The sequence below is a fragment of the Acipenser ruthenus genome, chromosome 3, assembly GCF_902713425.1.
Source record: "Acipenser ruthenus chromosome 3, fAciRut3.2 maternal haplotype, whole genome shotgun sequence".
NCBI classification, from domain to species: Eukaryota; Metazoa; Chordata; class Actinopteri; order Acipenseriformes; family Acipenseridae; genus Acipenser; species Acipenser ruthenus.
In genome coordinates this window covers 7360113-7383086 of record NC_081191.1, presented here as the reverse complement: position 1 = coordinate 7383086, position 22974 = coordinate 7360113, and the positions used below count along the sequence as shown (strand labels likewise).

At 38.8% G+C, this 22974-nt stretch overlaps 1 protein-coding gene across 3 annotated transcripts; it reads left to right on the top strand.

Annotated features, from left to right (window-relative positions):
- The first annotated feature begins 2444 nt into the window (after positions 1-2444).
- Positions 2445-13686, top strand: gpnmb (glycoprotein (transmembrane) nmb). 3 transcript variants are annotated; one of them, XM_059011578.1, is made up of 11 exons: positions 2445-2628; positions 6484-6615; positions 6902-7042; positions 7254-7430; positions 9338-9499; positions 9843-10166; positions 10866-11204; positions 11675-11780; positions 11981-12186; positions 12324-12411; positions 12519-13686. In XM_059011578.1, exons 1-11 carry the CDS (start codon positions 2559-2561, stop codon positions 12667-12669), a joined length of 1896 nt encoding a protein of 631 aa, XP_058867561.1. In that variant the 5' UTR covers positions 2445-2558; the 3' UTR covers positions 12670-13686. The 3 variants fall into 3 exon arrangements, with proteins under 3 accessions (XP_058867561.1, XP_033849751.3, XP_033849750.3); XM_033993860.3 differs by having other exon boundaries at positions 2451-2628; positions 7257-7430; positions 10845-11204; XM_033993859.3 differs by having other exon boundaries at positions 2459-2628; positions 10845-11204.
- The last annotated feature ends 9288 nt before the right edge of the window (positions 13687-22974 follow it).

Sequence of the window (22974 nt, the reverse complement as noted above, 5' to 3'; positions counted from 1 at the left end):
TTGCTACCAAACCACAGGAATTACTCTATCTCATTATTGACTGGATTGCATATCACACAATAAGAACATAAGAAAGTTTACAAACGAGAGGAGGCCATTCAGCCCATCTTGCTTGTTTGGTTGTTCGTAGCTTATTGATCCCAGAATCTCATCAAGCAGCTTCTTGAAGGATCCCAGGGTGTCAGCTTCAACAACATTACTGGGGAGATGGTTCCATACCCTCACAATTCTCTGTGTAAAAAAGTGCCTCCTATTTTCTGTTCTGAATGCCCCTTTATCTAATCTCCATTTGTGACCCCTGGTCCTTGTTTCTTTTTTCAGGTCAAAAAAGTCCCCTGGGTCGACATTGTCTATACCTTTTAGGATTTTGAATGCTAGAATCGGATCACCGCATAGTCTTCTTTGTTCAAGACTGAATAGATTCAATTATTTTAGCCTGTCTGCATACGACATGCCTTTTAAACCCGGGATAATTCTGGTTGCTCTTCTTTGCACTCTTTCTAGAGCAGCAATATCCTTTTTGCAACGAGGTGACCAGAACTGAAAACAATATTCTAGGTGAGGTCTTACTAATGCATTGTAAAGTTTTAACATTACTTCCCTTGATTTAAATTCAACACTTCTCACAATATATCCGAGCATCTTGTTGGCCTTTTTATAGCTTCCCCACATTGTCTAGATGAAGACATTTCTGAGTCAACATAAACTCCTAGGTCTTTTTCATAGATCCCTTCTTCAATTTCAGTATCTCCCATATGATATTTATAATGCACATTTTTATGCATGCAATACTTTACACTTTTCTCTATTAAATTTCATTTGCCATGTGTCTGCCCAATTCTGAATGCTGTCTAGATCATTTTGAATGACCTTTGCTGCTGCAACAGTGTTTGCCACTCCTCGTATTTTTGTGTCGTCTGCAAATTTAACAAGTTTGCTTACTATACCAGAATCTAAATCATTTATGTAGATTAGGAATAGCAGAGGACCTAATACTGATCCCTGTGGTACACCACTGGTTACCTCACTCCATTTTGAGGTTTCTCCTCTAATCAGTACTTTCTGTTTTCTACCTGTTAACCACTCCTTAATCCATGTGCATGCATTGCCTTGAATCCCTACTGCGTTCAGTTTGAGAATTAATATTTTATGTGGGACTTTGTCAAAAGCTTTCTGGAAATCTAAATAAACCATGTTGTATGCTTTGCAATTATCCATTGTCGATGTTGCATCCTCAAAAAAATCAAGCAGGTTAGTTAGACACGATCTCCCTTTCCTAAAACCATGCTGACTGTCTCCCAGGATATTGTTACCATATAGGTAATTTTCCATTTTGGATCTTATTATAGTTTCCATAAGTTTACATATATTAGAAGTCAGGCTTATTGGTCTGTAGTTTTGTCTCCCTTTTTGTGGATCGGTATTACAGTTGCAATTTTCCAGTCTGTCGGTACAACCCCTGTGTCAAGAGACTGTTGCATGATCTAGGTTAGCGGTTTGTAAATAACTTCTTTCATTTCTTTGACTACTATTGTGAGGATCTCATCCGGCCCAGGGGATTTGTTTATTTTAAGAGCTCCTAGTTCCTTTAACACTTCGGCCCAGGAGATTTGTTTATTTTAAGAGCTCCTAGTCCCTTGAACACTTCTGCCTCTGTTACGCTAAAGTTATTTAAAACTGGATAGGAACAGGTCAACATGTGGGGCATGTTGCCCGTGTCCTCCTTTGTAAAAACCTGTGAAAAGTATTCATTTAATATATTTGTTATATTTTTTCTTCGTCTATGATTTTGCCATTTCTGTCTCTTAGACATGTAACCTCCTCTTTGAATGTTCTCTTGCTGTTATAATATTGGAAAAACATTTTGGAATTGGTTTTAGCCCCCTTAGCAATATTGATTTCTATCTCTCTCTTGACCTTACTAACTTCCTTTTTGACTTGTGTTTGCAGTTCCAAGTACTCTTTCTGTGTGCTTTGTTTTTGGTCCCTTTTAAATGCTCTGTAAAGTGCCTTTTTTCGCTGAATTTTTTTTTTAATTGATCTATTAAACCATTTTGGCCAATAATACATTCATAAAACTAAATACGTAATAGAGCCATTCCGAATAGGTAAATAGACAACCAATTTATAACATTTGAGATGATAGCCGGTTTTAAATTTAAAGCTTTAATTGGATCTCGATGACAATTAAACTAAGCAATATAACAATATAATTAACATTATACTTCTTGGATTTTGGAACAAAGAATAGTTATCTTACAAAGACATGAATCAGAAGTGTGAGTTTCCATGACTACATACTGTTTAACAGATCATTAAGTATGCCACAAATTAAACTGCTGACTCAAGGGCATGCATGAAAAGAATGAGCAGATTAAACGGCTGGTAACAAGAAAGCAGATGTGTCTCATTACTACTATCACATGATGGGCCGAGCAATCTAATCAGTTATAAAAGAGCGAGTAAAAAAAACAAAAAACTATACCATCTTTTTGAGAAGTAGTTGCGCGGAGACGTCGTATACCTTGGTTTTGTTTTGGATCCATAAAACCAATATCATGAGTGTTTTGCGTTTTCTTTTATTCTTCGCTTTGATTTTACTTATTTCAGAATCACGTGCACGCAAACGTAAGTATTTTATCTTGTTGGTTAATTGTAGTGTGTGTATATTGTCTGTGTTAGATTTATACAGCAATACACTAGTTTAACGAGGGAACTTACGGCATATGTAAAAACGTTACATTTCCAGTTAAGTACTGTTTTCTACGTCCAGGTTTATCCCTGCTACACAGTAGGATACAATTTGGATATTGTTGTTTTAGTCATATAATTCAAGTCGGTATTTTTGTTTTATCAATTGGGCGGGGTTGAGAAGTGTAACTTCGCTGGAACAGGCCATACAATCGCTGCTGGGGATTGTATGTGCACCATGTAAAAGCGACCACTGAGTTTGTGGTTTTCCTCCGTTTTCCTTTTAATGGAAACCTCGCCTTTGTCCAGGTAGCAGGCGAGGATACTTATTCCAATGGTCTCTAATTGGGGGGTGGGGTGCGGGGATTGATCTACATAAGCCAGCAGGAAAAAAAACCGTTCAAAACAGTAATATGAATGAGGTACTGCATGAAGTAGTTGTGAAAAAAAAAAAAAATCTAAAGTTTGTTGCGTAAATTCCACAATAAAAACAAATGCTGCAAATACAAAGAGCTGTCATACTTATGCATCCCCAAGAGCATGACCTACCAGTGCGTTGGCAATACATTTTATCATGGGGCAGGGTTCTAGGTATGGGTAAATATAATGTGAGCCCATTCCAGAACCGCTTTCTGAACTGGGAATGTACTTTGAGAATCTACTCTGAATCATAACTGATTCCGGTGTTTAAATAAATAACCGTAGACCAATTACCTTTATTTGTTTTTAATGCGATGGGTTGGCCTGTTTCTGTGAGCAAAGTTTTCATTCATATACATGTGTACTACACTTTTTATTTCTCATCTAATTGTTTAAAAGTGACAATTGTGTTACAAGATGCTAGATAGTGAATAGACTAAATGGATATTAAATACACATAAAAGCTAATGCTTCATTATTTGATTTACCACATAAATTAGTCTTTGCCTGGTATGAATTCAGTTCACTGATCAAAACTAATCCTTCAATTTTGTCTGTTCTACACTTGACTGACTTGACTACTTGCAGGCACATAAATGTTATTTCCAGTTAATACAACATTAATATTATAGATTAAAAAATAATGAAAGTGATGTCATTTTATTCACGTAACAGGACGGACACGGAGCCTTTAATTATTGAAACTGTTTTAATTTCAAGTTATAAATTATTCCCAGCAAGTCTTGCAGCAAATTAGTAAACAACCACTCAATCTGATTGGAATCAATTGATTGAATGGGACGTTATCAAGGAAAATCATCCCATAGGAATGGGCCAGTAGGTACCTAGCCTCCCAAGAGGTACAGTAGGTTGGGATGAATCTCTTTAATGGACGTCGGATGTAGTAGCCACTAGAGGGAGCTAAAAAGCGGTGAAATAATATTAAATTACTTTCAACTGGCAGCTCCAGTCATTAAGGACAGGGATACCCAAAAAATGTTAACTGGGTATGCAATAAGACTGCAAACACCCAAATAACATGTTTGGGTATCCCTGTACTTGGCAATAATTGGAGCTGTCAGTTGACATGAAGGTCGAAAATTACAACAAGAGTATGGTCAAGACACAAGGTTACACTGCGCTGGTGAGCCTCAATCAGGATGAAACTGGTTTGTAGTTCCTGAATATTTTGGCTGCTTGTATATCTATGAGCTTCTCCAAGTTGAATTGCAGTTTTCCTGTGAGGGTGCAGTTTTGAAGCATAACGGGTCTGAAATTTGAGGGTGGAGCAAAGCATTGGTCTTTGGTTTTTGAATGTGCTTTTGGTTTGCTGCTGATTTTCAACTATAGACAGCAGGTGGACATCAATAACTGTAGAAGTTAAGACCATTCTCGTTTCTTGTATAGATGCAGCCAGTAACTTTTTTTTTTTATTTTTATACAGGGCTTGTTTTTGTGACCTGTCATAGCCATCATTTCATGGGTTTGTTGTAGTTCTGACACTATCGTTGCTTATCCATTCGCCTGTCCCTTCCTCTTTCCCGTCGCATCAGCCCCACAGCCCATTTATACTGCCCTGCCCCCTCTGGCTCCTGAGAATCCGTTTGGAGAAGACTTCTTGGTAGCCTCCGCCTTCCGTCCAATCTGAGCTCCCACCACCTGTCCTCCACGCAGGTCCTCCAAGGATCTTCAGGGGCCCAACTCTCTCTGTCAGTTGCACTACTGAACAATGCATGGCAGAACTTAATTTTTGCTGAAGCACAGTTAAATTAATAAATTATCAATATTACACAACACATTACTCACAATATATACTCACTGTTGTGAAAGGTATTTTTTGAAAAATGAGTGACATTCCTTTCGTCACATTTGATCTTTTCAGAGGCAGGACAAGTGACTAGAAATACAAAGCAAGAGACACAAAGATTTAACAAGTCAACAACTTAATGAAATCAAAGAAAACAAATGCTTCGGCAGCTGGTGTTTTTATTGATATGATGCAATGTAAAGAAATGGAAGTTGACTTAGTTTGTTTAGAAAATCTAAATCGTCTTATGCAAATTTATGCTTCAGTGCGTAATTCAGCTGGTCAATAGTACTCCCTTTTGTTGTTGGCCTCCATGGTGGTATCAATTAATCTGTAAACCGTGCCGACATAACCCCCAATATTAGCCTGTTGGTGACCAAGCATTTAAAAATGCCAATGCTTTTTTTTATTTTTTTTTATTGGCTTCTCCAGGTCAGATAGTGAACTTTTGTGTTGTGTGTTTTGTTTTGTTTTTTCCTCCTTTTCTGTATCTTTGTAATACTTGGTCACTAACAAGGCTAACATTGCGGGTTAGGTCAGTTCTGTTTACGGAGCGATTGAGACCAGCACAAAGGCTTCATTAATTTTAGTTAATTATAATAAATGGAAACCTTTAGTTTTAATGTTTACAACAAATGTATCCTTGTTTGAGGGACTATTTAGTTTCAAACAGAGGTGTGTATATATACAGTACATCTTGTGTATCAGTTTTATAAGTGGGGTAACACTCCAGGGCTTATGCATTGTGTTGCATTGTGCCTCCAACCCAATTACAGCAGTATGTTAATGGAGCACAATGCATGCCCTGTCTTGTTATCCCTTACTTTACAAGCTGCTGTGTTGAGTGCATGTGAGTGCAATATACAAACTCCCTAGTAAAGAATACATTTGACACTCAAACTAATATTTAAATATAAATATTGCACAGTTAATGCAAGTCGGCAATAGCTGAAGAGCCCCTATCGTGATTGAGGTGAGAAACCAACAATTGCAGCAAAGCCACTGTTGCGTGGCACTGTTGAGCAAGTAGTAACTGTTACTGGTACTTGGAGTCATGCAACCTAACCAGTGATCATGTATTAATAAAATAAAAACTTGGTGTAATATGTTTCAGTTCACTTACATGGAATATTTGATTCCATGAGTTGGAATCGATCCTGGTGCTGGAGTTGACTCTTTGATGGCAAAAATAGAATTTAATCCCATACTTGAAAGAAATGGAATCGGGAATGGATTCTTTTGGGACTGACTCCCCATACCTACTTTAAAAGGCACAATTGTAATGGATTGGCATCTGGGAACATTGAATTGCGTGCGGAAGCAGAGGTTACAAATGGTGAGCCTCACTAATCGGATTGACGGCTTGCCATTCAACCACTGGGGAATAATGCATGTTAAATGCATGTGCTCGTTTTCCCTCCGTTTTAACATGCTGCATTTAGAAGCCAAGAATTGGTTACAATTATTTTCTATTTATGGAATTCAGACATTTGTTATAGGTTTGGCATGATTTCCTACATTCTTCCTCTACCACCTAGGGTTAGTCTTGTCATCTCTTTTTTCAGGTGTTCGTGATATGATGCCATCTGGGGCCCGGATGGGTTCTGGGAAGCATGCCCGGTTACAGGGCTGGTCTTTGGACACCAATGGTTGGAATGAGGGGCTCTACCCTTCCATTAACCACAGAAGGGGCAAGGGTAAATTGCATCACAACATTGTTTTAATTTTGGTAACTATAGTAAAATGTTAATGTGTAAGTTCTGGTGCCTTTTTAAATTTTGGTATTGCCTCATTATGCAGAGCAGTATAGTGACTGTTTGCTTTTTCTATACTCTTCACATCCTAGATAATACCCTAATTTAATGGTTAACTACATTTGCAAAAAACAGCTGTTGGTTATTCTCATTAATTGAGAATAAGCCAATGTACTTGTGCTGGCCCTGTGAGTGCAAAGTGAATAAATCTCTCCCTCGACCCCCACAGGGAAAATTGTTGCACATTTGACCAGTGACAGTCCTGCTTTGGTAGGATCAAATATTACATTTACTGCAAGACTCGAATTTCCTAAATGCCAGAAGGAAGATGAAAATGGAGATCTAGTGTATGAGAAACATTGCATAGATGGTAAGCTGAAAAGATACGCAACTGCCAAAGAACCTCTGATGTATTGTAACAGGTTATCCTCACTAGTTTTTAGACAAAGTAAAAAGGCCTGTACCTGTGTTTGTAAAATAAAAATTTCTGCCACGCTTTGGTTTACTTGGCCTTGATTTGTAAGCAGATTGTTTAATCGCATGTCTAGTCCAGCTTCACTAGCTGCTCCTCATCTCTTCAGTAGATGCTTCGGTTCGCCCAGGTGAGGACATGTACAACTGGACTTCATGGATTGATGACTATGGCTTTGGAAACTGCACCGACAAGTCAAACTGCAACGTGTTTCCAGACGGGAAGCCCTTTCCGCAGCGCTCAGACTGGAGGAGGAACAACTATGTTTATGTGTGGCATACCATGGGTAAGTCCCAGGGGAATAAACCTCATTAGATTTGTTGGATGACCTTTGTTTGTAGATATGAGCACCCTTTTTTTTTTTTTTTTTTAAATTGGTCAAAATCTACAGTAACCTGAGGAACCGCCCCCCAACCCCCTGCCAAGGACCAGAATAAAATAAGAGAAAGCTATTCCATGATCAACGTGGACACCTTAACATGGGCATCCTTCCATATTTAAAGCACAAAAGCAGAGGCATGATTGGCTCTGGCAGTAGATTAAGCATCCAGTGCCTCCAAGGTAATGCGTGGGGGAAGCCAATGCTGAACCAATAGTTTTCTTTAGCAGTAGTGAGACTGGCTAGCAAAGTTCTCCGTTGAGAAACAAGGAGTTGAATTGTAGAGTTGTCATTGAGGAGAAATGTTGAAGGCTCCAGAGAAATATAAGTATCCTTGATAGTGGAGGCAACTTGCTTCCAGAAAGAAATCAGGACATGTCAAACATGCATGAAAGTGCCAGGAGTACCATGGTGACAAAATCCACACGTTGGATTGGGGGCAAGTCCCATTCTGACTCTCCTACGTGGAGTCAAGTAAGGTCTATGAGATAGCTTTAACCCACATTCCCATGAGAGCTGTTTGTTAAACGCACAGATATCATGGTCCCAAGATGGAAGTAGGCCAAGAGGCTTATAATGATTATAAATAACTGTTGGAAAACATGGATCGAGAATTGATTAGCAGTTTGCTACGCATGTGGACTGGCAGAGCTATACTGGTGTTCTTTTCTGAAAAGAAACTAATATTGCAGATAGCAGACTGTTTGGTTCAAATTGCATGTACTGCTAACAATTGATAAGAGACCTTGTTTCTACAAGCTTCTTGTCCAACATTGACTGCAAGCTAACAAGATAACAGTGCTATGGACCAGAAGGGGCCAGGCTCTAAGACTTTTGGGAATACAAAGCATAAAGGAGCTAAAAGGCTCCCAGGGACTGCCGTTGGACCCAAAGGTTCACAGGGAGAGTAAGAGATAATGCCACTGGACTCAAAGGGTCTAAGGCAAAACGGAGAGATAGTTACAAGGAAGATGACAAAAACCAGATGTATGGACCTTTTTGGGGCACCAGGGGTCTGAGGAATGCACCGAGTTCAGAGGTCGTCACACTAGACTACACACTCACACACACACTCACACTAAATGAAATATATGGTAACAGGATAATGAGTTGTACCTTTTCTATTGGATAAGTGTCAGAGAAAGAGGAGGAGAGAGACACCTATGCAGAAGGGTATTTAATGTCATGCAACAATTGTAAGAACGAGTATTCTGTTTGTCCTGTACCTGGGACCAGACTCCCTGCATATTTCAATAAACCTAACAACTGAGTGAAGAAAAGGACTCTGTGCAGTTTCTTGAATCTACTTGCTCACCATCCTTTTTTTTTAAGTTACATCAATAACTGATCTCAATCCTTTTGACAGTGTTATTAGTGAGCCAGTTCCTTATAGAATGTGTAGAGGTGACTGTGTCCCATGGTACTGCATCTGCACGTAGAGCAGATCGTAACCTAAGATACAAATTAAAAGAAGATCTTGACTCCTGGAAGCTGAGTAGGCCATTAGCACCAAAAGTCTCCAAATAAGCAAATTCCTTAGTCTTCCCAAGCTGAAAGATGTGAGCACTTTTAATTGGTTACACTAAGGAGTAGCTTTAGACTTTTAGATTTAACTTTAGAATTTAAACTGGTCATTGCATTTACTTGGTTGTAGATGGTGAACATTAAGTGGGTAAACCTGGGGTGGTCATTAATTCCCTTGTTTTAGTGGTATTTTGAAAACGGGATTCAGGCTTGTACAAGGGACAATTTCTACTAAGGAATGTTTGGAACCAACTGCATTAAGTCCAAGTGTGTGTTCCATCCCTATTCAGGTCAGTACTACCAGAAGAATGATCGCTCTGTTTCAAGTATCTCGCTCAACACAACCAACATCACCCTTGGTGCACAGCTTATGGAGTTGTCTGTTTATCGCAAAAGTAATCGCAGGAAGTATAGTCCTGCAGCAACTGCAAGTGGCATCTATTTTGTTACAGGTAAGAAGTGTGGAGTTGACCACTTTTTATTTTTTTTTATTTTCTCTTTTCCATTACAGCTTTATCATTGTACAAAGTTCTGTTGCTCAATATTTTGTATCCTTAGTTTGACAGCAGTGGTTGCACCTACTCTACAATGTACAACCTGCAATTATAATCCTATATAAATTTTACATGACTGGTAACAACCTTAAATTGTAAGTTTTAAACTGATTAGCTTATGTTGCCTGCAGATCAAAAGCAGTCCTGTCTTTTGGGGTTCTGCTATTTTTATAATTGCTTTTACTGGAGCCATGGAGCTGGCAGTCGGGTTTGAAATATGGCTGTTACATTTTTATAATAGATCAGATTCCTTTCATCGTCAACATCTCTCAGAAAAATGCCCAAAACGCCTCTGACAATGTCTTCATCAAGGACTCGGACATTGTTTTTAATGTCAAAATCCACGACCCCAGCAACTACCTGAAGAAGGCGGAAGTGTCCTACAAATGGGATTTCAGTGATGGCAACAAACTTACTACTCGCAGCTCAATCGCTACCCATGCCTACAGCCAGCTGGTGAACTACACTGTGAAACTTACCATTGAAGCAATCTTCAAAGTGCCCTGTGGACCTGCTACCCCAACACCCATGTCTCTGACATCTGTTACTTCGGATCCAACGACAGGTAAGGGTTCCCAATCTGTTTGGTCAATTGAAATTGATTGTATTCCTAAATGATAGACTGCTGTTAGCAGGCCTAAATTTGAGTAAGCTGGATTTTTTTTTTTTTAACAGTGACAAAAGGGCTGGTTATTGGGGTTACAGTTCAAAATAGTGGGTAATTGGGAAGCGGAGTTCCTGGGTTTGAAATAAGGGAGACTAGCTACCATGGTAGTTTTAAACTTTAATTGACAGTCCTTAGTTTGGTCCTTATTTAACTGTGCATGTCACTGGCATATACAATACATTGATATGTTTGTTCTGAATGCGGCAATGCCTTCAACTGTGCTGTCATCCACCAAGAGTTCTGTGCCAAGTCAGGATACTACTGCTGGTAAGGTCACTCCCTCCTTGACTATTAAAGCTTCATTTTGACATTTAACTTCAAACTGAAATCCAGATTGCAATGTGGTATTATAAAAAATAAAATGTGAAGTTTGTTCGTATCCTAGAATGTTTCGGGATATAAAAATGTGACAACTTTGCACTATGGGCCATTTTACTGCATTTTTTGCTCTAGTGCAAAGTTCACATCACTTTCTAAAGTTTAAACTACAATGGGGAAAACTGGTTTCCTAAATGGATCAAGTTGTTACTAGTATGTGGAACTAGTTTAAATTTTTTTTTTTTTTTTTTTTTTTAGTTGCACCGTCCTCCCCTACAGCAGATTCTGCTACCACAGTCGCCCAGACAACTGCGCCCCCTACCACTGATGCCGACACCCAGACAACTGCGCCCCCTACCACTGATGCCGACACCCAGACAACTGCGCCCCCTACCACTGATGCCGACACCCGGACAACTGCACCCCCTACCACTGATGCCGACACCCGGACAACTGCACCCCCTACCACCAGTGCAGCCTCTACTACCGTGATTTTCAACAGCACCACCTCCACTGCTGCCTCCACCACTGAACCACGCCTGCTCCAGAGGCGACGTCGGAGTCCAGAATGCAAGCTCTACAGATATGGAAGCTTCATAGCTAACCTCAGTATTGTAGGCAAGTGATTACAGAAGCTTAGTGCTGCACAATCAATTCAGGTCAGGCTTTCCAAAGGTGAGGGTCAGTAGGCTAATTTTACCAATCCAAGTGAAACGACTGAAGTAACAGCTGCTTGGATTGCTGTTCTCCAGTCTAAGAAAAGCAGTGATCTTCACAAATCCAGGCAGCTGTTAACTTGTTTCTTTTTTGAATGGTAAATTTACTCTCTGACTTGATTTGTGCTTTTGTGGAATGGGACATGCAGGAGAAGTGTGGTGTGTGTGTTTTTTTTTTGTTTTTTTTTTTGTGTTTTTGTTCACTTATTACTTCAGTTGTGATATTTCAGTGTTTCTGTAACCTCAGTAAAAACTGACCATATATATATTTGGCTTGGACTCCTGATTTTTGAGAATTATTCTTTGAGTAACAAGAATTGACTTGATTTCCTTAACTTTTAATAACAAAGCTTTTCTATTTGGTATTACTAGCTGGGATCGTTGCAGTGGAGAGTGTCAGAACTACCAACATTGTTAAGGTTTCTACTGCATCTGTAACCGACGTCACCGTGGATTTTTTGGTGAAATGTAGTGGCAGGTAAGCAATATATTAAAGCTTACAAGCATTTAAATAGGCAACCTAGAACATTGATACAAATGGATAGTGCATTAGTTTCACCTTCCTCTCTGGATTTGTTTGGGTATTCTGTATTGCCAATATACGCATGTGAAATATTCTGCCTGCTGCCTTGTTCTGTTACACTGATGTAAATAACTGTCTTGGGATTTATTACACAGTATCCCCACATCTGCTTGCACCATAATATTGGACTCTACATGCAAAGTAACAAAGAACATAATTTGTGACAAAGTTCCTGCTGCTGACCAGTGCCAGCTGACCCTCCAGAGAGCCTTCAATCAGTCAGGGATATTCTGTGTGAACATTACCCTGAGCGACTCTGCCAGTCTAGCCCTAGCCAGTACACTTGTGACTATTGGACAAGGTAGGCAAATCAGTCTTGTGTTGAATTTAAATTGCTGATGGATACCATGTTTGGGCCAATGTCTTGTATTCTATGTTTTGGTGTTTTTTACCTCCCCCCTTTTTTTTTTTTTTTTTTTTTTTTGTTCGTTTTCTTAGAGTCTAAATACACTGTGGTCAAAGAGGCTTCACTCGTAGCTGGTGCCGTCCTGATGGTTCTTATTGCAGTAGCAGCTCTTCTCTACAAGTAAGTATCTTTTTAAAACCTGCTGAATAGACATTTGTGTAAAATTGAGTTTATTTGACTGAATTTCACAGGAGAGGCGCATTCAGTTTTACATTACTTTTTTACAGACGCTACAAGGTATACAAGCCTGTGAACAGACATCCAGGTGATGGCAGTGTTGAAGGAGTAACAATCTACTTCAGTCGGCTGAAGATGGCCATGTTCCCTTGGAATGAGGAGAGGAACCCACTGCTGCAGGGCAAAACTGCTGAGTTATAGACTAGTGTCGACCCTACCTGTTAACCAATTTCGCTTCTACAGCTTTTTGAGATGTCTTATCGACATACTTATGAATCCTTAATTGATATTAAAGTCTTTAAGCAATGAAATCAAATACTCTTGTATTATAACATGTTTTTATACTATAGTGTGTAAAAGGGCTTGTCCTTTCCTAACTTTTACTATACAATTGATTTAAATGTAGCTCCATAAACATTTGCTCATTCTGCTCCTTTTATTGGTCAGCAATATGTTCCACCCATTGAAAAATACTGATAATAGGGATGCATCAAATGTGGATTTGTGTTTTGAGAGAAGCCACCAAGGAAGTGATCAGACGAGTGTTTTTTAAAAAAAAAAAAGTTTCTGTGTAATATTATGAAAACCATTGATTTTGGTGTTATGGGAAAAACATTTACTTGATAGCACATGGAGTCAGAGGGAAGATCCATAGCTGGTACTAGACAAATGTCATCTTCTGCACAATTAGGAGTAACATCTTAAGTGCGTTAGACTGTTTCACCAAAGCATTGGTAACATTATATCTGTTTTTCCTTTTACAATTATTTGATGGAAACAATGCCCATTTAGTTCCACTTTATCCTAATAAGTAGAACTGCATGTTTTGACACGTTCTAGACTGCAATGTCCACTTAGCCCTAGATGATCTGAACCTTGGTACTGGCCTGACTAACACTGAGGCTTGGAATACTGTGCAAAGTAAATACACACATCTGCAATTCCCCTCCCCTTGTACACCTGCCTTCCCATAGGGTGTTTATCTTGGCTTTAACTGTACATTCCCCAAAGTCAGGCTGCTACTCTCTACAGGAATGTACATAACCACCATGCTTCATACTGCCACATTTTGCTTCAAACAGTCTGTTTAGCCCCTTGTATATTCCAAAGCAAATCTAATCCCTCTCCTAAGCATCAAAAGAAACTTATCACTATTATAACACTTTTTTTTTTTTTTTAAATATATAAATGGTGGACATTGACTAAATGTTTTTGGTTTTTATTTAATCAAGTGATCATTCATCCTTGACTGATGGAAGCATATGCACTTAATCCCCTAAATAATGAGACCGTTCATTGGACACTGGATATGGTGTGATTTCAGCTGTTGCATTGCAAGCTTGAATAAAAGCAATAAGGAAAATCACAGAAAAAAAAAAACAATATGCCATCTGTCAAGAGAGTAGCGCCTTCGTGCAATCGGCATGTTGGAGGCTGGACTAGGGCAGCGTACTGCGGCTCACAGTCTTGGGTGCTCACAGCCAGCAATTTCAAACCTGGCAAGATGGTATAACTAGACCTGCCACGAACTGGGAGACCAAGAGTCACAACACCTGCCCAAGATCGACAGATCATTTTGCAGCATCTTTGTGATGTCAGTTGTTAATCCACACAATAAAAAGTCACTGCACCTGCTATAAAACAGAGTTTGTCATTTTTCGATCACATCTAGTGAATTTTATCCAAATATAAGTATTTTGTTTCTTTTGATGCTCAGTATATAAATGAGACTTGCCTACTTCATGTTTGTTAGAGGATTGCTTTATTAGATTCTGGAAGTACTATAATATGTTTGATGTCCAGCAGTATTCCATGTTCTGGGTCCATGCTGAAACAATTTGCTGTAAGCTTGTTGGGTAAGTTTTAACATTCTAAATGCAATGTGGAGTAGTGGTTAGGGCTCTGGACTCTGGAGTCTTGACAGGAGGGTTGTGGGTTCTATCCCCAGTGGGGGACACTGCTGTTGTACCCTTGAGCAAGGTACTTTACCTAGATTGCTCCAGTAAAAACCCAACTATATAAATGGGTAATTGTATGTAAAAATAATGTGATATCTGTATAATGTAATATTTTGTAACAATTATAAGTTGCCCTGGATAAGGGTGTCTGCTAAGAAATAAATAAATAAAAAAATAAAATAAATGCAGTAGCCCAATTATACAGAATAAACTGTAGCATCGTATGATGTTTTAAAGAACACTATATTAATATATATATTCAGCGTTTGCACACACAGAATTTGCAGAATTTATTAAACCGGGACTCTAAAGTTGACAGGTAAAGCGTGCTGTTTTACCAGCCAGTAGTACAGCTACAGCTGAGCAGCTTAGTGCTACTCAAACTGTGACAAACAACAGAAAAGAGAATCCAAAAACACTGTTTCGGCCGTGTGCTACAGCCATTAAGTGCAGTGTATGGCTCCTTGTTTATGTAGTCCCGTGTCTCTTCTCCTCTCCTTGGCTGTTTCTGTTGCGCTCTTTCTCTCACGCCAGCTTGTCTCTCTGACAACTTATCCCTGCATCCAGGGCACGCCCCTGGTGCACCAGCCACAAATCCCAAGCAACATGGTTGCAACATCTTCTCCCTTGGTTTGTGCCAACAATGCTGCAACGACTGGTGGCGATTCTCCCATTTCTGAAGTCCCTGAACACCTGCTGCAATTGAACTGCTGAACCTGGGTCACAGAACCTTCCCGAACGCGATTACAGCATACGAGGGGTTGTTACTATATATGTGTGTGTGTGTGTGTGTGTGTGTGTGTGTGTGTGTGTGTGTGTGTGTGTGTGTGTGTGTGTGTGTGTGTGTGTGTGTGTGTGTGTGTGTGTGTGTGTGTGTGTACAGGGTGATTAGAAAGTAAGTTTGCCAACTGGTAAACCTGCCTTCTAATCACCGTGTGTGTTTGTATATACATATGCAACAGCATAGTATAGGCTTGTAGATGCGCATATTTGCGGTATTATACGGTACAAGTGGCGGCGTAAAAAAGGATATGCAGCCCATGCAATCACATGGGCCCCGAGGCGACCATTATGACATTTTTTCTTTATTTTATTATCAGTTTTGTACATTTTATTAACAATATGTACAAATTCAAAACATGACAAAACAAGACAGGTGACAGTTATGTGTCACTGGTGACTAGGTAAAGCCAAAATGCTGTGCATATCGCTTTGTGAGATGCTCGAGCAAGATGCTGTCGTGTCGACTACTGCGGGGAAACAAAATGACATCACCAATACTGACAAATAAATGTGTTAATTGTTAAAAAAATAAAATAAATAACATAGACCGGTTCAATTTTGTGATTATTTCTGTAATAGAATAGGCCTATTCAATTTGATAGTGTATTTAATTGTACAGTATAAAGAAGATGCTCGTTGTAAGTCGGCGGCTGCAGTTGCTGAGGATGCTACTGGAACACGAGCTGGAACACGAGCTGGAACACGTGCAGATGATGTGGAAACCGAGGAGAGCCCTCGCGCATGTGGCTAGCACAGCACGTAACTACTACATGCACAGGAAGAACGGTGACAAAATTCACAACGTAACATTAAGAGAGTAAGTTGAAAAGCATGGAAGTTGAAGTTATATCATTAAAGCGACAAAGCAGCAATGCAAATTATTATTATTATTATTATTATTATTATTATTATTATTATTATTATTATTATTATTATTATTATTATTATTATTATTATTAAATTATAACATATGCGCTTTCTAAATAAACGCCTAGAGCTGGCACGCCTATAAAACACATGCTTATATAAATACCTGCACTTTCATGATGAGTACACATATCTTTGTCATTTGCCATCACACTGAAAAATGTTTTCCCCCTGGTTTCTTAACACAAGAGTCACATACGCTATGTTTATATATGTTTGCTGGTAAGTGGACATTGTGCATTTTACATTTCCAAGTGCCAAGACGCACTTCCTAGGGGAACCACTTTCCACGGCTGCAATATACAGCATATCCAGCAGTTAAAAATGGTTTCCCCTTGTTTTTTATTTTTTATTATTTTTTTTAATACAAATCATATTATGGGCTATGCAGTGTAGGCCCTGTCCACACTATGCCTTTAGGGCAGCAGTGTGGAGTAGTGGTTAGGGCTCTGGACTTGACCAGAGGATTATGGGTTCAATCCCCGGTGGAGGACACTGCTGCTGTACCCTTGAGCAAGGTACTTTACCTAGATTGCTCCAGTAAAAACCCAACTGTATAAATGGGTAATTGTATGTAAAAATAATGTGATATCTTGTAACAATTGTAAGTCACCCTGGATAAGGGCGTCTGCTAAGAAATAAATAATAATAATAATAATAATAATGCCTTTAAAACGTATTAGTTGCATTTAAGCCGGCTAAATACGGTTTGCGTCCACACTACGCAGCATTTAATATCGTACTCAAGACCACCTCAGGAGGTAGTCTCGAGTCCGGTTCTAATTAGATCGCATCAGGTAGTGCAGTTTATCAGAAGTGTGGACGCTGTAATAGCAAAATACATGTTTTGTGTATCCTCCAATATCCCAAAATGCTTTGTGGTATGTTTGGCGAAATACTCAGCCCAGGCGCCCGGAGGAGTTGCTATCACTGTACACTCCGCACTAGGTATTCATTTTTATGCTTCAAAAAATCTTTCAGGACATCTCTGTTAAACTAGTGGGGAAAATCGTATTTTTCTTGAATCGTACTTGTACTTGCTAGAACCAAAGTCATTGTATTTATCTTGCTCTTAACCGTATTATTACTTCTACTGTGATCCTTGAAATGTATTTTTGTTTACTACTGTTATAAGTCGCCCTGGATAAGGGCGGCTGCTGAGAAAGAAAGAAATAAATAATTAATAATTAATAATAATAATAATAATAATAATAATAATAATAATAATAATAATAATAATAATAATAAATAAATAACAAAAACACAGCGTTAAATTAGGCGACTGCAAAAATGAAATGCGTGTTAAAAGTAGGATCGGTAATGAACAAATTACGTAATTTGTCAGCTCTGTCTGAAATAAAATTAAGAGGACCAAAATTAGGCTCAGGCAAGATATGAAGGTAAAAACAAAGATTGTTTTGTAATTAACAGCGTTTTCTGAGTTTAATTATAAAACAGAATCAGCTCAATTTGTTTAAAGGGACTTCACCTGATTAAAAATAAAACATGAAAACTTCAAGCCCTACTTGTGTGTGTGTTCGGATTTACTTTTTCCGCAATACTTGTGTAGTAATGTGAATGCTTATGTATGTAATGCAGTTCAAGTTATGCCACTAGGATACCAGTCGGTCGAGGAAGTCCTTAGTGAGAGAACACTAATGTGTAGGTTTCAACAGAGATTGTTCTAATAAAGACACTGTGATTAAAGTTATACACGCATCTTGGATCTCGGGTTATTACACTTGTAATATTTAATTTATGCAATATGCACCTCTGTTAATATGGGGCATAACTCATTATTTTAAAATACAATACAGTGCATGGTGGGATTCTATCGTATTAATTTCCACGGTTCGTTGCGTTGCTGGGATTTGTAACTGAACTATTCTAATGGTGTGTGGACGCATTAAGCCTGACTAAACATGAAACGGTACTTCAGTGTGGACGCTTTGAGGTGGATTAATTAGAGCGGTTTCGAGTACGGTTCTAGAGATCGGTTATATAGTGTGGACAGGGCCTAAATGTCTGCTGGAAATACATACAAAACTGAGAAGAAAAGCGCAACACTCACGATGTAAAAGACACATTTTAAATTGGTACATAAAAAAAGAGAGTCGTCTGACGTTTCGGCCAGCTTTGCCTTCATCAGATACAAGCAACTGATGAAAGAATACCTTAAATACAAACAATTCAAACATCAATCAATTACATCATTACAAATACGGCACATTTATTATTATTATTATTATTATTATTATTATTATTATTATTATTATTATTATTATTATTATTATTATTATTAGTTATTTCTTAGCAGAGGCCCTTATCCAGGGCGACTTACAATTGTTACAAGATATCACATTATTTTAATTACATCATTTTTTACACATTATTACACAAAGATATGTGTACTCATCATGAAAGTGCACGTGTTTGCATGTGTTTATAGGTCTGCCAGCGCTGCGCGTTTATTTAGAAAGCGCAGATATTACAATTTAATAATAATAATAATAATAATAATAATAATAATAATAATAATAATAATAATTTGCATTGCTGCTTTGTCGGTTTAATACTATAACTTTTTAACTTCTGTGCTTTCCAGCTTTCAATGTTACGTTGTGCATTATTAAAAATATATATTGTTCGTTTCGTGTTTATCTGAGAGCTGCTGATCAATGGCAGCCGCTGACTGCTGAATCGCTATGAACCCGCTTTGAGGAGCAGAGCACATGTAGGTGACTGGAAAAAGATCGCAAAATGAGCAGGGGACACATTATCCACCAAAAACGATGGCAGTGGATTTGGAGACAGAGAATGATGAAACTCGTAACTATTCCTCCGTTTCTTACGCTTTCATTTACAGTGGCAAAAGAAGTGTCTCCAAAAGCCTGTGAATTGTGTTCATAGAGAAACGAAACTCCCATCGACATACATATTTAAAACAACAACAGGAAAGTGTCAGGTATGACAGGCATCCGCTTCATTTGCTGTGATTTTCCTTAGTTTGGAAATTCCAGCGCTGCACAAACTTGTTCATCTGGTCAGAAGCAAAGAATACATTGAAATATACTGTATTGATTAGCAAAGTCCTGCAATCAGTTACAGAATTAACAGATTACATGATGTTTCAAAAAAGACTTGAGGTGGCTCAAAAAGAAATGTTTTACTCTAAAGGGTGACTGATTTATTACAGTATTAGTTGCATGTTCCTGATAGAATGTAAAATGTGTTTATTTGGTGTTCTATCTTAACAGGTCCAAACTTCTGCCCTGTGTGGAGTAGTGGTTAGGGCTCTGGACTCTTGACCGGAGGGTTGTGGGTTCAATTCCCAGTGGGGGACACTGCTGTTGTATCCTTGAGCAAGGTACTTTACCTAGATTGCTCCAGTAAAAACCCAACTGTATAAATGGGTAATTGTATGTAAAATAATGTGATATCTGTATAATGTGAAATAATGTATAATGTGATATCTTGTAACAATTGTAGGTCGCCCTGGATAAGGGCGTCTGCTAAGAAATAAATAATAATAATTGATCTTTTGGTGGCTCTCTTATGGCAAGAGAATGCCAAAGGCATTTGTGTGATCAATAAACCAGAAGAAATGAAGTATACAGATTACTTTGTTGTGGTAAGTGATTCATCAGCGAGACAGCTAAGTGCTATGGCACACTATGCAATAAAAGTGGTAAGAGATTGGATTTCACACACTAGGATGCACCCTTGAGTCTCCCAGTCTAGGATGTAATGTAGAACTGATTGGTTACACCACACATTGGTATCATAATAAAACTATTTTGTTTCACTGGAAAAACAAACTTTTTTTTTTCCAAAATGTGTGTTCATATAGCGGGCACCTCACAATTTGAGTCAATAAGTATTATTTATTTCTCAGCAGATGCCCTTATCCAGGGTGACTTACAATTGTTACAAGATATCACATTATTTTTTACATACAATTACCCATTTTTACAGTTGGGTTTTTACTGGAGCAATCTAGGTAAAGTACCTTGCTCAAGGGTACAGCAGCATTGTCCCCCACCTGGGATTGAACCCACAACCCTCCGGTCAAGTCCAGAGCCCTAACCACTACTCCGCACTGATTGAAAATCCTATTAAAATGTACAGGTAATCCATATAAATGGAATAAAACATACACAGCTGCAATTAAAGGGGCATATTTGAATAATAAAAAAAAAACAAATAATAATTTAATTTTGTGTTCTTCTGTTAAGCCGGGTCCACACCTGAGCGATCAGTTGCACAACCAAATCGCAACAAATTTCCCACGTTCAGAAGTGTGTGTAGATTACTGGCAATTACACTGACCCTGCTGGTGCTGTTGATTCGTTCCTTCAGTCTGTCATTTTCTTTAGTAACAGTGGCTGTTACAGTCCTCTCATCTAGTTATTTTAAATGCGATATTAAAAGCAGAAGCGAAGCCACATAAATACTGGACAAGACCTTGGCTGAGGCGTGTCATCAGAAACACAGGGCATATCATGCCCTTGCCCAGGAGTTGAGACTTGAAGACACAGAGAAATTCAGGAACTTTTTATGTATGGATAGTGGGATCATTTAAATTATTATTACATTTAGTGAAACCTGTAATTGAAAATAAAGATACTGTCTACAGAGCAGCTGCACCGGTAGAAGCGAGTGTCAGTGACTGCAATACATGACTACAGGTGACACGTATACAAGTTTGGGATACCTACACAGAATCTCAAACAGGCTCTGTCAGTGATCATTCCTGGTGTGTGTGCTGCAATCTACCAGGTGCTAAAGGACAACTATTTACAGGTAAGCACAAAAGCAAGGCGGAGCAATATTTTTAATTATTTCATTTTCATATGTTGTGTAAAAAAACTTATGACAGTGAAAATGCAAAAACAGTAAAGTTAACTAATTTAAACTTCATAAAATCAACAAATCTTTTTTGTACGTATTAATTAGTATTAAATGGATCAAGCCACCCCCTAGACCCTCCCACCTACGATTCCCCAGCACCCCAGCTATTTACATATAACATCCACAAGGTTCCTCATTCATCCTCTGGCTATACTATAGCAAAAAAAAACAAAAAAACTTTTAAACATTTACTAATAGTGAACATTTTTAAAGGTAATGTGAGCGAATATGTATGGGATGGGAGCTGTATTCTGGTGCCGACTGGGGGCCCACAAATTGGGCTTCACACAAAATATTAAATATTTGGCCCACTTTTTGGCATGGTTATTCAGCAAGCTGCCAGCTCCCAAGCAACACTCTGTGCAAAGGCTGTCGTGATGCAATTTTATGGAGACTGCCAACTGCAAGGCTGGGCAGGTTTCTTCTGCAGATGTTTCTTCATCTTCATCTTCCCCTTCATCACACAGCTGTGGAGTATATTCCATGCAAGCATCCTAGTTATAAAATACACATACAAAACAACACTGTTGAATTATGTAAAGCTGCAGAGAAACAAACAAGTATTTTTCTGGTAATACATTTCTGTAAGCTTGTGTGTAAAATATATTTTTCAATACATTTATTTTTGCCATATAGAACAGTTACACTACTGCATTTTCAGGGTCCATATATTTCAATTACAAGCACACCTACAGCATTTGCGGTGACTGACTTATGCTATCGATTTCTGTACATAGATGTTGGTTGCCAAGGCAGAATTTCGGATGGTAGTGTTTTCAGTAATTTCAGCCTTTGGAAAACAACACCCTGTGCATCCCAGACAGCGATGTACTGCCTGATCATAAAGTTAAAATAACTTAATGAAGCCATACTCCAACAAGAACCTAAATGATGCACAAAGAATATATAATTACAATCTCCCGTGGGCGTAGAACAGTAGAGAATAAATGCAGGATTCTTGTGCTGCGGTTCCAGGTCTTTAAAACACCAATAGTGCTTTCTGCTGATAAGGCGAAGTCCGTCACTTAAGCAGCATGTGCCCTCCACAATTCTCTGAAGAGACCCAGTTTCTGCACATTTGTATAAGCCGGGGACAATCTGTGGACATTGAGGACGCTCAAATCAGTGGCTGTTATCCCTGAACCTTGGTGGAGCGAGGAAGTCACAGGCATGATTCCATTGCAACAGCAAGGAAGCAACATGTCAGCTGTCAACGCATGCCAAATTCGGAATGAAATGATTCATTATTTTTACCTCTGACGACGCTGTTTCCTGGCAGTGGGGAATGATACAGATTTGGAGTACTCAAACCCAGTCCTGTCTTCTGGTTTTCATTCCAACTGAGCTTTCAATTACTTAACTGAACCCTTAATTGAACTCATGATTTCAATAATAAGACTATTTAAGAGACTATTTTAATTGGTTTCTTAAACAGTTGCAGATTTCAAGTTAGGTATAACATTTTACAAGTAACTTGAAATCTGCAACTTTTTAGGAGCTGAGAACAATTAAAAAGGAACCTGCTACACTACTAACCCTCAATGTACTTAGTTTGGGATTAACATCCCCTAAACAGACCTACTTCTGGACTCCTGGAGTCCCAGCATCATCACGGCGACTCTGGCCTCTTCACACGGCCTCGGCTGGGCAGTGCCTTCATGAGTACCATCTTGGAGTGGCAGGGTTTTGTGTAGTAGTTCTCTCCATGGAGCGGATGCTCTCCACCTCAATATCAACAAGCAAGCTTCCACTCATTTCCCTCCTGTGTAGCCATGGTGTTGGCACAGCTGCCTTCTTAGACAGGAGTAAGCTCCTTGGGCAACAACCCCCCCCCCCCCCCAGCCAATCAGGACCTCCCAATCAGCTCAGCTCTGGGCAAGCCTTCCTGTTTACCAAAGAACCAGCGACAGGGTCCTCTCCCCAGTTA

Coding starts and splice junctions, on each gene's coding strand:
- gpnmb (XM_033993859.3), top strand. CDS start 2,559: ATGAGTGTTTTGCGTTTTCTTTTATTCTTCGCTTTGATTTTACTTATT. Junction 2,629..6,483: donor AGAATCACGTGCACGCAAAC/GTAAGTATTTTA, acceptor CTCTTTTTTCAG/GTGTTCGTGATATGATGCCA. Junction 12,187..12,323: donor ACTTGTGACTATTGGACAAG/GTAGGCAAATCA, acceptor TCGTTTTCTTAG/AGTCTAAATACACTGTGGTC.